The sequence below is a fragment of the Caloenas nicobarica genome, chromosome 5, assembly GCF_036013445.1.
Source record: "Caloenas nicobarica isolate bCalNic1 chromosome 5, bCalNic1.hap1, whole genome shotgun sequence".
NCBI lineage: Eukaryota > Metazoa > Chordata > Aves > Columbiformes > Columbidae > Caloenas > Caloenas nicobarica.
Window position 1 is genome coordinate 26,149,114 of NC_088249.1, and position 16,895 is coordinate 26,166,008.

General features: G+C 36.9%; 1 protein-coding gene across 1 annotated transcript in view; it reads left to right on the plus strand.

Moving 5' to 3' along the window:
- Positions 1-16,895, plus strand: part of SLC25A21 (solute carrier family 25 member 21) — a 258,937-nt gene that overhangs the window by 192,874 nt on the left and 49,168 nt on the right. Inside the window, exon 3 of the mRNA XM_065635730.1 lies at positions 1,039-1,122. Within this exon, the coding sequence (XP_065491802.1) occupies positions 1,039-1,122 (84 nt within the window). The remainder of the gene's footprint in view (positions 1-1,038; positions 1,123-16,895) is intronic.

A 16,895-nucleotide genomic window follows, 5' to 3' on the forward strand; every position in this document is an offset into this window, starting at 1 on the left:
AAAAAAATTGTATTACATCACTGGAAATATTTTTCCTCAAAGTGAAAAATGTTAGATGTATTAGCACAGAACACAGCTTAGGAAAAACTGATGTTCAAAACAATGAATGTGTTTTGCCACAATACAAACCTTGATTTGACCCTACTGAATTCTATTGAGAGGAGAACTTTGCTGTTTAACACTGAGTTAAATATACCTTTGTTTGTCACATTTTAATGAAATTCAGTATCATGATGGGAATAAGTAACAATAGATGTTTCTCAGAATAGCAACATACCTGTGGCATATGACATACTTGACTATAATGTCAGTTATTCCCTGAAACTGTTGAACACTAAAGATACTAATGAAAATAATATAGTTTGTTAAACTCACTGTTGCTATCCATAAATTGTAAATAATATGTTTACAATCTTAAATCATAATCTTGATTTTGCTTTCAAGGCCACAAGTTTCCTGTCGAAATGTTTATTGTTGTCAAAATGCAAATAGAGAAAACAAGGTTTTAATTAAAATAATTCATTGCTTGCATTTATTGTTAATTTAATTATTGAATCATGAAAAATGAATGGCACTCTCATTTCTAGGCACGTCTCTGGTTGATTTTTATTGTAATTGTGTCAGATATAAAAAGAAAGAAACTGCACAGTCACTTCATTTCATAGTGAAACACATGATAGTATCCATTTCAGATTTTCAAACCCAGGGTTTGACTCAAAGACTCCCATTAGTTTCAATGGGCTTTAGATCAGGCACAGGGTTAACAGCTTATTTTTCAAACTAGAAAGAGGTGTAAAAGTCAAAGGTGATAGCTATACTGTGAGTTCCATAAACTACAAAAAAGTTGCTACTAAAGCTCTATTTTTCCTTAGTTTAACAGCTTCTATGAAAAGAGTGTTAATATCAGGAACAGTATATAGTAATGAATCAGATACATTAAAAACCCTTTAAAACTCCTTTTATATAATAATTGGAAAGTTAAAAGTGACTTAAAATCCCTGACTTCTCATGCTGTGATGTAAATTGTATTTTTTTTAGGTTCCAAATTCAAAGAGGGAAAACTGATCCGACTGGTTACAAGAGCCTTGGGGACTGTTTTAGGACTATTTTCCGACGTGAAGGGTAAGAGTATACGTTTTTAAAATTGTCAATTTTATGTGACCTTTTTTAATCACCCATTTTCCAGACATTAGATCCTCTTTATATTCTACCCTTTTTTTGCAATGGCCAGAATTTGGCAAACAGAGTCGTACATAATGAGCACGATTTGAAAAGTCTTAGTATTACTTGCACTCACAATACCAAATTTTGCTATTAGGATATGTTTAAAGATCAGAATGCACAACTGTGTAGAGACACTGGGCAAACACTGCATCAGTACTGGGACCAGGATGGCCACATCAGTGTGGTGCAGTATCTGGGCTTTCATATCTTCTTGTCCTGGTTTTCTGAACTAGCTCTGCACGACCCTTTACCATGATGTACTTGTTTCCAAGCTCTGATAAACTGGCATTCCCAGTTAGCTGTGGCAGACAATGCTTCCAGGAGCTGTGTGAGCAAAATTCCACAACTCTTCAGTTTCGCAGAATATGGGAAAGCATTTGTGGTCCTTAGTCACCGGAATCATACTGGGTTCAGAAGGTGCCACTGCTCCAAGCCTGAGCTCCTCTAAGGGACTTGGGCTCTGATCCACAAAGGTATTTAATACACATTTTATTTTACGAGCAGTCCAGTTACAGCCAGTGAATGTAATGAGACTGATCATATGCTTGAAGTTGAACCTGTTATCCACAGGAGCTCTTTGGGAGCTAGCCTTTAATCGAGGTAACTAATTAGTAAATCCTAGTTTTGAGTAGCTAGCAGACTTTCCATAAGGACTTTGTAAATACAATAGCAACCCATTTTTTTCTGTATATTCACCTGAATGGAACTGTTCTTATATATAGATGCATAGATACCACATATGGAGGCAGCATAGGTGCAGTGAAACGCAGATTTCTTGTGTGCACAAACGGCACTGGAAAAACACAGGTGAGAAGAACACGCGAAAATGAAGAACTAGACCAGTTTTCTTTCTTGCAGTAATGTTTAGCTAAGCTACATTACATACATACATACGTAGATATAGAACTGAATGGTTTGAATTGCTAAAGTAGGGAGATGTAGAGATGTTTTGTTAAGGTGTTGAAAGAGGAAGTTGTCACGTTTGCCCTTATCAGTGGTAAACTTATTTTTGATGAAAGACTAATGCTGTGCGTTATCACTACAAGGCATTAAAAAGCTTAAAAGCTAAAAAGATTTCACAAAAATGATAATTTGTGGCTTCTGGGGTTTTCTGAGTATGTCTTAAATTTTCTTGCTTCTCAAAAGAAAATGGTGGTTTTGCAATAAAAAAGTATTAATATTTACAATAATCTCAATCTGGTTTTCAATACAGAACTATTTTCAATATTTAAGTCACTGAGCATGAAAACTCTACTCACTGGTGTTTTTATTTTGTTGAACTAGTCACAAAATGTAAAATTAAGAGTGGGTCGATATATCTGCAGAATGAGTCTAAATCAAGAGACAGCTTCCAAGCTTTTTTAGGGTCCTATCTGGTTATATTGTATAACTGGATATTTGTACAACTCGCATGTATAAAATAATAGCAGGACACTGCAAACTTCAGTTTACCATAAAAGAAATATAGTTCTCTTACTATTTGAGGGAGGGGGTTAAGGAAGAAAATACCCTGCATTTCAATTTCTTTATTTGTTGTTCTTTTCAAATGCTTCTCAGAGACATAACTATAACTTATGCTATGGATTTGACTCCATCATTATTTTCCCAGTGTTCAGACAGTGTGCTGCCTAACACACATAAACTGATTCACTGTGGAGAAATGATGAAGAGGCTGAGCACAGTAGTCATCTGCAAATGAACTTCAGAAAGGCGAGATGAAGATTGTTGGCTGGTTGGTTGTTTTTCCTGTAGAATGCTTCTGCCCCAATACTGGAACCACACTGGAGTATTTTTTTTCTATTTATATCAAGGTATGACTCTGTAAGCAGGAAAAGAAGATGATTACATGAAATTATTATAGATTTAAATCACAATGTAGCAGTGGATTGCATTAAGTTTCCCTCAGGCTAGAGCTAATACAGAGTTTTATCAATACTTGCCAGTTGCAAAAACAGTCGATACTGATCTAAACAAAAAGTAAATTCTCTGAATACCTATTTTTTCCAGGAAATTAGACAGAAGCAGAAGGTGACATTTAAACAGCAGTAGTAAGCACTAGGAAAAAGAAACGAAGAATCTCAGATACAATATAATCTTAAATTTTGGCTAAAAATCATTTTTTAAAAAGTAATCAACTGATCCTGAAGTACCTGTTTGACTCCAGGACTCTTGCATTCCCATCTCCACAAGTTGTCCACTTTCTGGAGCTTGGTGGTTGTGACACCTGTGCAGGAAGTGAGAGAGGTGACTCTGAAGTATTTCAGCTAGTGTAAAACTTGAATCCTCATAACCTCTTTCTTGGGTGACCACAAAAATATGCAGAAGGGAGCACCAAGAAAGGGCTTCACATTTAGATAGTAAGCAAACAAAAACAATTTATGAGTTGTTCAGGTTCAGGTGTGTAAATCTGGGAGAAGGTATAAGAAATTCATTCATGCCCCATGTTTGTTTCATATTGGCAATATGAAATACCCCTGTCGATGTGTGGCATTTTTGGACTGATTTTCTGAAATATCCAATTCAGTGTCCACTGACTATAAGGAGTCTAGGTGTCTCTCTCCAGCACTCAGAATTCCCTACTGGCACATGTGATTTTATGTTGACTACAAAACAAACTAATTAAATAAAGGAACATAGTGGGAAAAGAAATGTTACTAATGGCCTGCTTCTAAAAGTGTTTACATTTGGGAATAGTGCTTATGCTCATTTGCGCTAATGTTTTCAGTAGGAGCAACTACGGTGAGCTAGAATGTCAGAGCTCAGTTCAGACAAGACACTTCCTAATACCTTTATTTTTTTGTCTTTGTTATGTTGAGGTTAAGTATGCAGAATCGGCCTAACAACTACTTATTTTTATGAATACACATGCAAATGTTTCGTTTGCTGCAATGCCTCTCACTGAAAATTAACCAGTACAAAAGCTCCCTTCCCCCAAACTTTGAGCAGCTCTTTAGATAGAAATAAATTTTCTCCACAGGGAATTAAATTCTTCAAAGAAGAGTCCATCCCTTGAACTCCTTTCTTGTCTTACAAGAAAATGGGAGCCACAATACATAAAATTTAACTGAGACTCACTGAAGGAAGACTCAGTTGAGCAGAGCATTAAAGGTCACACAGCTTTCTCTTAAAGGAAGGTAGGAGTATTAACTTCAGGGCTCCTGCGAACTTGTGTTGGGACCGTCCAGTCGCTGCTGATTGCACGGCACGAATCCTCTCAGGTGGTGAGCAACCTCTGCTCAGCTGGATTTTCTGGGAGCCGGGCATCCGAGCTGCTCTGGTTTCGCTTATGAGATGATGCATGAATTGACAGATCTTTGACAGCAGAGGTAAACCCACTAGGAGCATATCTGTTTATTGAGGAGTGACAGCTTTATAGCCAACATAAAAATAATCCGATGTTTATTGGGGAAAATGCTTGGATACAGGATTAACTGAAACCATTAGTAGAGAAAACTTTTCATTCTTTTTATAACCTACAAATAAGAGTTTAGGTTATAATAAATGACCAATTTTTGTATCGTCATCATCTTTACTACATTTGTGTTCACTCACTTTTTCTTTGATAATGACTTAGGTTTGAATATGAAATGTAAGAATAAACCAACGGTCTGGCTGCATGTATACATTGCATTTATATTAAAGACACATGGTTTTGTGTCTCGTATTAAGAATGGAAAATTATGCCCATCTGCACTGTCTTAATTTGGAGTTACAGCATTAAAATGATGGATGCTGTTATTTCGAGTCTGTAAACAACTTTGTTCTTATAAACTTGAGTTTTCATGGGCTCATAATTTTAACAGTATGTGTTTTGGGTTACACTTGGCTTTTTTGGGTAGGCACTCTGTCAAGAAACCTGTTGCTTTCTCATTTGTTGGTTAACTTACCTGAAATAGAAAGGGTAGTAGTGTCCCAGTTTCTAGTTTTATAACTCTACACTTGAATAAGTTACAGTTTAAAGTGCTGTTAGCATTTCTTCGAACTAGATGGTCCTGGGAAACTGCAAAACACAATTGTCATTTACAATTTGAGACTTCATTACTTGTACTGAGTTACTTGATTATTTATGTTGAATTTGGTTTGGGAAGGAGCAGTTATCTCCATGTTTACACAGCCCAAAAGCTTTATAACTATTCTTGTCTTGTTCTCAGCACCACCTTACTGCTCTCTTGTACCTATAATTCTCTGTATGACCACACAGCTTTTTTGTAATAGGCAACACCCTGACTCATACATTAGTGGGATTAGGTTATAAAGGTGCACAAAACTTGTCAGCTATGGGTGGAGTAGGTGGGAGAACAGCCAAGACTGAGCAGAAGCTGGATGAGTGCAGAGTTGTCATCAAACATGCAGAAGCTGGAGGGTTCCTGGTTTACGTGACACCAGCGATCATTCCTCAATTAAGGAATTTGCTAGCACTCTCCTTTGTCCTGCCTCCATCCATCGGCTCTCTGCCATGGTAACAAGTGCTCGAGAGACTACAGCAGTGCTACTGAGGCCTGGCTCTCCCAGCTGGCTGCAGATGATACTCTGCTGCTTCTAAATGCCAGCAGGTCAGGGAAGGAGACTTGCAGGATTGCCAGCCCCGCAGACAAGCACCGGGCTCTGGCACTCACCAGCAATCATCACTGCCCGTTCCTGAGGCTCAGCTGGATGTGTGCTCTTCCAGCTGGGCTGAGGAGACCTAGCAAAAGGCTGCCAAATAAGTGTTATGCAAGATACAGATACTTGGCTACCCTGCGCATGAATCCTTCAATGAAATTGCTGACCAGGGAAGTCCGACATGGTCAGTCATGCCAAAAATCCCTTTTCCCAGCAAGCAGTTATGAAGCAGAGATTCATTTCCACATATTTGAGGCATAAATTTCTGTGGTATCAAAAGACCAGACTTTAGGATCTGCTTTAAGTGCTCTGAGGCAAGCAGAAGTGGTAGATTAAGATGTTATTTCCCACAACAGCTATCTACCCTGCTCTTTGGTTTGTTGTCAGCACTTCCTACCAGGAGCAGCAGAAGTGAACTTGGACTCGTGCTTGCTTGTTACCTTCAAGAATCTTGTTGCTTAGTAGAGATCCACCTGCACTGCCAGTTTCAGAGATTGTGATCTTGCAAACTAAAGTACAGGCATCTTTTCTGCCCCCACTACAGGAACACGAACTTTCACCTGAACACTGAGGAAGGTCTGCTGGCACTTGTACTTCAGAAATAGCTACATACAGATCCATCTCTTTTCTAGTTCTACCAGCCTGCCTCACACTTATGCCTTCATAATACTTGTACAAGCCTTACTAAACTGAGACCGAAGGTACAAAAAAGGGCACTATGGTACCAAAATGTCTGTCTGTATCTATCCTGATGCATCCCCATAGTATACTGCTATTTTTTTCTCTTTATCCCACGCATTGTAGAATTATTCTGTGTCACATTATGCTGCATTGGCATCTTCCTGCCATACCATTGTTTCTATTGCAGACTTCACTAAAAGCCTGTGATTTAGAGCATCAGAAATAATTATCACATTCCTGTGTGAAATAATATCATCTGAAACGTAAAGCGTCAAATAAGCTCTCTAACACCTTGCTGAATTGAGAACTGTAACTGAAATTGTGAAGGACAGTGTATTGGCATAAACTGTGAACCTGTGTGAAATCTATTGGGTTATTGAATCTATTGGATAAAAATTGAAGTCTTAGAGCTGAATTTTTGAACTGTTGTGCTTGCTCTGCATATCTTTAAAGAAGAAATGCTCGGTGTTAGAAAAGCTAGTATTTGTATGTTTTCAGGGAGCATGAGGTTACAAAACTTAGGTAGGGATGTGGCAAGTTCTCATAGTACATAATTAAAATTATCGAATGTTTAATCTGTCCATTTACTTTTGGAAGTGAGTGATTCCATTTGCTTTGCCATTTTTTATGATGGTTGAGACTTGGCTCTTACAGCTCTTGTGCAAGCAAACCGCAACAATCCTCTGCAAGTGCCCTCATGCCTGCGTAGTTTGGAAGACAGGATTCACGTGGCCCTGTGGGGAAGGGGCCTCACAGATCTGCAGTGAAAGGAAAAAATATGCCTTAACATAGACTTTAGCCTCTAGGTGCCCCACAGTAAAAGAATTTTAGAATTTCTTCCAGGTAATTAGCAAGAGTTCCTTTTTCATAATCTGTGACATACATATACAGACTAATCCCTGTAACTGTTCTTGGTGCCACTTACTCTCACTTTACCCCATATCTTACTCTACATAGACCTACATGCAATACCTAGGCATACTGTTTTCAGTTTCATTTGGTTGTCTATAGTTTGTTTGGACTTCTTTCTTAAAACCAGCATTTGTGTTCTTACTTTGAATGGTGTTGAGTCCTAAAATTTAAATTATGGAACAGCCATGAGTAAAATCGTCATTGATACTGCTTTCAAGATTAACGAAGAGGAAGGCAGAAATTTTAACTGACAGAATTTTCCTGATAATTTTACTTTAACATTGTGGTTTATATTATGCTCACAGAGTTTTAGATCAATATGTCCAGAAAAGAGACGTATTTTCTGTAACTATATGAAGGCAATGTGTGTTCTGCTTTCTTTTGTAAATTAACATTCACATTTGGTTATTCAATTTTATCTCCTTTCCCAGTAAACACAGCAAAAATCTCAGGAATTTTTGTTGCCTCTTTATGTTTTAAAGTGTGTGTAAATATGTGTATGCATGCAAAATATTAATGCATTTTCAGTCTCTAAGTAGATAAAAATTAACCAATTCATAATCTAGTGAAGTTTGGACAACAATCCCAACTGGATGCTTTTAGAACACTGCTCAGTCATGAAACAAAGATGATACTTGTTCTTCTAACATCTAGGTCTCAAAACACTTCGTGGAAGAAGGAAGTATCATTGTCCCAACTGTACAGATAGGGATACTGAGCTGTAACAGGTCAGGGAATCAATCAGATCTGGACATGTACAGAGATGATTCTCATGGAACAGCCTGATACCATGTCATTTGTTTGCCCCATGGTAGCATGTTAATACCACAGCTCTGAGGAACATGTGCATTGGACATAAAATTGCATTCATTAATATAGGCTCCTAATTCAGAAGAAGTCTGAGGACTTATTTGGCAATCCATTTTGTGAGGTGGTTTGTCTGAGAGCATATGTGGAGGCAATGGCAGTTTTAAGCCTGAAGCTGGGTATCCTGACTGCAAGGCTGGTGCCCCGTTCAGTGGACTGCGCTGTCTCCAGATAGTCAGCAGTAATTACAGTGATGTTACTCTCACAAAGTTCTCATCACCCCTTCAGCAAGAATTCTCTGTTCCTGACTGGACGTTCCCTACCCCCATCTTCATATGTTAACACTTGAAAACATAAGAAATGGCTCTGGAATGTGAAAAGCTTCTATTTCCAGTTTTATGTGTGTAGCTCTCTGAAATACAATGAGGTTGCACCACTGTAACTAAGGGCAGCATTTGGACGTCTGTTCTGTAATTTTTAAAGGTCCAAGTTATATATTTTAAGTTTAAAATATTTTCAGAATCAAATTATTTTAATCCTAAAATTGGGATTCCTTGAGTGTCTCTATTTTCTACTAATATGACAAATACCTCCTACAGGCCTCAGTTTGGAATCAGATAACTGCATTGTAAGATGCTTATGCTTACAGTACTAAGAAGATACCTACAGGAATTGTTTAAAATCCATTTTTATCTATCTGCTCTAGTTAGCAAAGGTCAGCAGAACTTTTAGTTCTTACAATTTTAAAATTCAAGAATATTTATCATTTTACCACATTAAGTTCCTGTTCATTTCAAACATTTTATTTAAACAGATCGATGTAACAATTATGCTTCTAAAAAAACCTTCTTTTAGTCTATGGAAAATATCATACTATGCTATACCATCGGATTCTCTGAATGCGTTTGTGTTCTGTGAATATGTTTGTGTTCTCTGAATGTGAAGAACCCATCTTTCTAATTTGGTAGCCCAGGGTAGTGGCCACGAATTTCTCCCTCTTCTGTAACTGGTTCAGTGCGAGGGGCTGCAGGGTTTCTCAGCAGTGACAGCGACATTCCTTGGTGCTCCAAGCAGTGGTTTGCGCCTGGGGCCTTGGTGGGGACATTACATTTCTGCCTGGCACCATTTGCTCCGCTTCGGGCAGTGACACGGTGCCGCAACGGAGCCCTGAATCCTCCCGTGCCTTCAGGGGCAGCGCCCCGCGGTGTGGAGCGGTGGGGAGCTCCCGGGCAGCCGAGCTGCTGAGCCGAGAGCCATCTAGAGTTAAAAAGCCGGGAAGAGCTCACAAACGGTGTGCCGTACGTGTTGTCCTTCTCCAGGGTTCCCTTGTCTCCACCAGGGCTGTACGAAAATTTTCAGCTAGCGAGAAGCTTTCGGGTCAGGAACCAAGACTCCTCCAGATTAGTCACAGCCAGGGCTGCATATCCCCTGAGCAAGGGTTTCATTAATTACTGATTTAGTGTTAAGTGGGTAAATAAGGCTTAAGTCACACTTTTGGGTCATGCCGCTTTTTGGGGATCTGTCCCTACACAACTTGCTTGTTCTGAAGTGGTATATATATATGTACATATATATAGTGCCATTGTAGTTTCCAGAATTGAAGCCTGTATTTAAAAAGGAGAAAAATTATTCTAGCCCTGACAGGGGTGGGGGATCGCTCAAATTGGAGCCGATGCAAGGCTGTCATGCCCAGCTGCAGGCAGGTAAAAGAATCTGAAACCTGTCTGAAACCTCTTATCAAAGGTAATAGCTCTGAAATCTGATCATGGCATTGTCAATAGTCAGCTGTCAGAATTAACAATTTATGTGCTATGTAAATCTAGCCATTACCGTTTACCATTTCACAAATACAATAGTGGATGCATCATGAGATGCAAAATTAATTGCAACTATGTGTTGTAGTTCTTTAAAAGGCAAATTCTCCATAATTTGGGCTTCTAGTAGCCATTAATTGTTAACCTTTTCTTTAAAAGAAAAATTCCACTGTATCAAAGGAAAAAAATCTGTGACCAGAGAACAGATAAATCACTTTTATGTCCTTAGAACAGCTGACTTTACACTTTTATTACATTGTTTGAAAAAGCATCTTTTCATCTGGAAGGAATCAGTTTAAAATGTGATTGTCAACACAACGAAACCAGCTTTCTGTTTAAAATGGCTGCTTGTGAAGCTTAGAACTACGGTTTTGCCAGGATTTTCTTTACAGACATTAGTTACTAGAACCAAGAGATTTTAGATGGGATGTTCACAGGAAATACCTGGCAGACAGTGTAAAATGCAAAGTAAAGCATTTTTATTTAAGTTGTAGGAAGCATGCACGTGAAAATGACCGACAGTGGTTTAGGTCAAAAGTCTTCTTTTTAAAATAGAAGGTTATAAAATGTAATTTGAAGGAGGCTAGAGAACAAAAATCCTTATTAATTTTTTCATTTATTGTCCTACCTAATGAGTCAACATACATTTAGCATGTTTCTTAATTTCATATTTATTTATTATGACACTATTATACCTCTCTCTAATCTGTCTTTACCTCATCTAATTTCATTTTTTTCAGTGGCTGCATCTAAAAATACATCTTTGTCTCTTGTATGCCACTCTTTTTAATTACTATAGTCCTCAGTTGTTTATATATAGTTCGGCTTTATTTCAATCCCTAAAATATTTAAATCTCTAAAAGATGCAGATAAAATCTTATGCAAAACGAATTATTGCATTCAGAGATAAAAATTTTGAATAATTCAGCTTCACATTATATTATTTGCTCATTATTTTTACTTTAAATTATAAGCTGTAATAAAATTACATCTACCTATTATAATGGGTAGAATTTTTTCAGTACTCCTAATTTTCATGTTTTCAGGATAGATTATTTATACATTACCTATAACACATTTATTAACAACTTTGTATTATGCCAAACTCTGAAAATATAGATATTCTCTTTTTTTTTTTCTAATAAATTACTTTGATTTCCTTTTTAATGTTGGAAGATTAACAGCATTATAGGAGAAATTTCTAAAATGCATCTTTGTTAGAAAGAATCTTTCCCTGACAGGGTTCTTTTTGTAGATGCGTAGAACCGCCGTTGCAGCAGTAACTACTGTGTATGCTGATCCTCATCTCTAACACCACTACCAACTGCTGTTCTGTTCGCAGCATTCTTTACCCAAGTTGAAGTCTTCCTGTATATCATGCTTCACATTCTGAAAGAAATTTAGTTAACTAGATGTTGAGAATATCTATGCTTGACCAGGGAGGAGAAACTATTCATCTAAAGCAATGCACCCACTCGAAATAAAAAGGCGATATAAATAGCTATGACTGTTTGACAATTCTGTAGATTTTCCATGGAATGTGCATCTTAAATAAAACAGGTAAAATGAGGAATTAGCATTGACTATTGAAATATTTTAGAAGAGTGTATTTCTGTGTAATGCTAACACATATTTCAGGGCACACTGCATCCCATATGACTTTGAGAATCAAATTGTGTAAAATAAATAGTTTATTTTGCCTGTTATGCTATTTACCTCTTCAAAGTAAATAAACTTAAATACACATGAGGTTGGTTTTTTAGTTTTCACATTCTTTGTTTATGCAACTGTACTTACAGTCTGCTGTGCTTCTTTACCACATAAATTACAATACTAATTTTAATGCAATAATTTTATTTAATTATAAAAATTTCTGCATCAATGTAGCACATGTATAACATGCTGCATCTTCTTACAGGAATGCATGTATATAAGCACAGATAAACTGTACCACTGCATTCTGTCTATCTAGCGTAGAAAGCTTCTCTCACGGTGAGCCGGCAGGCACTTCATAGTAGATTTCTGAAGCTTTTGTGTAGCATATGGGGCAGTAACTCTAACTGCAGTATTGGCTCCAATTGTGAATACTCGATCAATTCCCATGCTTTTTTTTTTTTTTTTTCAGCTTGCCTTCAGTGTTTGTGTATTTTTGAGTATTTTGGCTTTGCCTGAACTTGCATATATGCTGTTTTGTAGCTGACTACCATGCACTGGGTGTCTCAAGTACAACATGATTTTTTAATGGTTTATTTTAATCCAATAAATGGAATTTTTCATAATAAGTGAACGCCTCTGCATCATAGGAATTTGATAGCCAAATGCAACACATCTATTCGTTGTGCTATGTAGCACCTGAACTCCATGGCAGGGACAAATATTTCTACACTCCTGGTGCCTCCCAACCTAGGTAGGGGTTCAGATTACTTACTCTTAAAACATTTCTTAATAAAACTCAGTTTTCAATTACTTGAATCTCACATAAGATAATTTCATATCCTGACTTCACAAAAGTCAAGTTTTGATCAATGTTACCTTCTTTTATTTGTAAAACTCCATTTTGTAACAAAGATTCCACTTATTTCTTCAAATAAAAATATAAATTAAAGTAGTTTTCTGTATAAAATATTTCATAATATCAAAAAATGTCTTAGATATTTTAAGAGCTCATTTTTCACACTGCTTTTATTTGGAAATATCATCTATCTCTAATATGAATTACCATTTAGAATATAGGTAATATTCTTTTGATTGCCACGGTGATGTAGAAGAATCCATTTTGCGGATAAAGGTAAAGCACTAACTAATGAGTAGTTGAGCCTTTATTTTAATCTATTCTCACATAATATGTCTCTACCTTTGAAAACACAAAATAGTATACCTGCATATTATTCAGATTTTCCTATGTTTATTTGGTCACAACATATTAAAGTATTTAATCTCAATTTTTTCATCTTAATAAATGGGTAATTTAATTTAAAAATCTATCCAAAATTATTTAGGTTTTCTTTAGGAAGTATGTAAAAGATAAACCAAAACTTTCACTTACATTTTAAAAAATCCTGTGTAAATGAAATATCGTCACAATTAGAAGAAAGATAAAATGTCTCCATCAGTATTTCAATAGCTTACGTTAATAATTGCAAATAATTAATGATTTTTCAAAGCTGTAACGTTACAAGAAAAACAACAGTATGGTTTTGTACAAATAGCAATTTTCATAGGCTTTCTCCAAAATGTTATAACAGTAATTTTATCCAGTGTTACATAAAGGGGAAAAGGCAAAGGTATTTAATATATTCCTGAGAACAATTGTAGTAGTCTAAAAGGTGAAAAATTGACTAATGAGTAGTTTAATATAGAGTTAACTGTCATTGCAAAATACTAGGAATCAGTGGCAAGAAAGCTTTCCTCAGCATCCTGTCTGTGAAAATGCAGTTTTAGAAGTAGGTCTTTCAAAGTTACCGTGAGGGAATGCTTGGAATTTTGTCTTTCTACCAAAAAGGATTGCCTTTCCCTTGATTGTCATCAGTTTGCTAGGTTGTCCTGCTATTTAAGCTGTTAAAGACTGGTGTGCTGCTTGGTCTCAGGTGATCCATAAAAAGGAATGAAGCCTTGGGAAGGTAAGCCGTCACCAGACTGGCTCGGTGTATCAGCCTTCCATGACGGAAGCTCTTTGTTGAGAATCACGAGCAACTGCAGCAGTTTCCAAGCGAAGATAAGAGCCAGCGTTCTTGGATAATGCCCTCGATCACACACCTGATGACAGACTCCTGCATGCAAGTTTTTTCAGGTGCTATGTTTGCTCAGTAATCCTTCAGTGCCAATCTTTTCTAAATGGTGAGCAGGTCCCGTCAGTAATGGACATCAGCCATTAAGCTTGTAATATTTGTCATATATCAGGTTACGGCTTTGTTACTGCAGTGTGATGAATGGATGCTGTTATGCTTAGAGAAAATAAAGAAGTGCTATAAATTTAGCAGTCAGTACTAAATGAGTTGCTACTTTAAGGGCCTGATTCACATCCTTCTGAAGTCAATGGAAAGTACTCTGATGGCTAAAGCCTTTGTATCAGGCCTATACAATTTCAAATGACATAATAGATATCCTGCTTCTGGAAGACAGACTATCATTTTACCATAATATAGATGGTAATATGTGCTGCTTAAATGTTAATGCTTATTTTTTAATGATAATGAATCCCCCCCAAGTTCAACCTGTAATTGCTATACAACCCTAATTTTCATACTCAAGCTAGTGGTAATATTATATAAAGATTTACCTCTCCCCATGTTAGTGCTCTCCTTTGTGCTACAAGTGAGATGGCCTAATCAGATATGAAAAGGAAAATGAGTATACATGTTGGGGAAAAAAATTTTTAAAAAATTTAAAAAAAAAAAAAAAGTCAGTCAGGAGAAATACACTGAAACTTGTAAGTTTGGTGTGTTAATGCTGGGAGACCTCCTATAGGAAATGCATTCTTGGCAGATATTTGACACAGAAAGGGTCTGGGGAACTGTGATAGTTAGAGAAGCAAAAAGAGGAGGAAAGAGTTCCTTACCAGAAGATAACACATAGACAGGATGGGAAGAATAAAAAAAAATTCAAAACATAGGTGTGAAAGACTACAACATAAGACACTCTGAAAACTGGAATGTATTCTTTTTGGTTTATGTAAGCAATAGTATTTGTTTTTCATTAGAGGAAAAGAGCAAATTTAAATGCAAACTACTCAAAGTGTGCAGATCCTCGTTCTTATTGCTTAGATTATACAAATGCTTTAAAACCCTAATTTTCCAAAAAAGAAAACCAGGATCTTTGACTAGTATAAACTGCTGCTGCTTATCTACTCCTTAGTACCTTCCTTGATTCCTCCTGTGCCAGGTAAGTCATTTCATTCAAAATTAAGCTTATTTGCCTTCCAGAGCATAGCAAGTAAATTTGCTTCTGTCCTGTGTGGTTATTATAGTCTGCACTGCCGTAGGCTCTACATAAACAGTACACTCTACATTCATTAGTAACCTGCAAAATTGCATATTATTTACCAAATTCTTCTGCCCTACCTTTCTAAAAGTCTTTTCTGACATCTTACATAAACTTGTGTTTAAGACAGCCTATTAAATTACACACTTCTTAATTTTACAGTTCCCTAGGTTTTAAGATATTCAGCATGGAAAGCAGAATTTAAACACCTATAATTCTGTTGCGTAAATAATATGCATGTATTGTGCCAACAGGTGTCTAACAGGCATTTCTACAAATCATGGGAATTGTATAAAATTTGAATTCAGATAAAATTGTGTAAACAGTACCTGAAATATATGGGCTAGTCATCACCTATTATACTATTTTTCTTAAACATTTCTTTTTTAAAAAAATTGAAATTATTTTCACTTGTGAAGGACCTTGTTCCTAATCTTAGAAAGAGTTTTCATTGTCACAGAAAATATTGCAGATAGCAATGGTGAAATGTGGGGACGCCTGATAATATTCTAGCTAGCCTTGGATGTCTACATTTCCTGTCTTTACTGATGCATGACCAAAACTTCTGCTTCTGTGACTCTTCTGAGACCACTTTATAAACACTTGTGAATAGAAAATCTCTCAGAAGAAGTAGTTAATTACTGAAGACTTATATATGTGTAACTATAACTGAAATATATCAATAACTCTGCTTGCCCATCACTGAAAAACAACTGAACTAAGAATTCTGTTAGCACTCAGGGTTTGCTGCTGACTTCATATGTGTGCCTGATGGTCGCTTTGTCAGAAAAATTAAGCGCCTATTTGTGTAGCGGAACTTTGAAATCATCCTTAAACATGTGGGACAAAATCTGCTTTCTCATTGGAGCCGACTACTACGCTTGCTTAGAAGCCGACAAAAGATCATCCTGCAGGGTGGATACTTAGATGATAAAGCTGGCCAAACTGGTGCAGGGAGGAAGATGTGGCCAGAGCACCACTGTCCATACCCACATGTCTGTAGAAATTCCTACCAGGACAGACCCTGGGACAAAGGGCAACGTGCTGCAGCCCAGAGTGCAGAAAAGGCCTCAAGATCAGGAAACTGCAACAAGCACAGCTACAGTACAAACTGCTTATGAATAAAGCTGCTTATAAAACTAATCCTGCACAGACGTATTTTTCTTAAACCAGAAAATTGGGACCAATAGTTACAGTGTCATGAAAACTGATGCATTGTTCCATGAACAAGCTACTCTTTTTCCAAATTGTGATTATTTTTCTTTTAACTTCAAAAATTAGAATTAACCCAAGTTAAACTACTCTTTCTGGACCATATCCGAAAGTCTGGATTTTATACTTTTAAAAGCCATACCCAGAAAAAGACATTATCACCTAAATCTAAAACTTTTATTGCAAGAAAGCTCACGTAGTTGCCAGGTGGAGACACCTGGTAGGCTCAATCCGCTTCTAGGCATTTCCAGACCATGCCTAAAACACACACATATGGTTTGGCTCCTCATAATATATGGTTGTGTCTGCTACCTTGTTTTTGATAAATAATAGCCTCCGAAATATATTTTCCTTTATACAAAGGCTTAAAGGGCTTGCCCAGGAACTGGAGATTCCTACTCCATCTGTACATTCTACAGGAATCCAGACCCTTGGCTCCCACTTGCTGGTGTGTGGTCTAACCATCATTTTACAGCTTCTTTTAGTAGTAACAGAGGAGGGAGAGTAGAGATGGGAATACTCATTTATGTTTCTGTTTCGACTGTGTACTTCAGGTTGTACTAATTCATAGAGCGTGGCCTGTGACTCTGTGATAGCATCTGGATGAATCACGGCTTCTAATTCTTTTCCCTAAACTCTTTATGACAATGAACTTATCTAAAA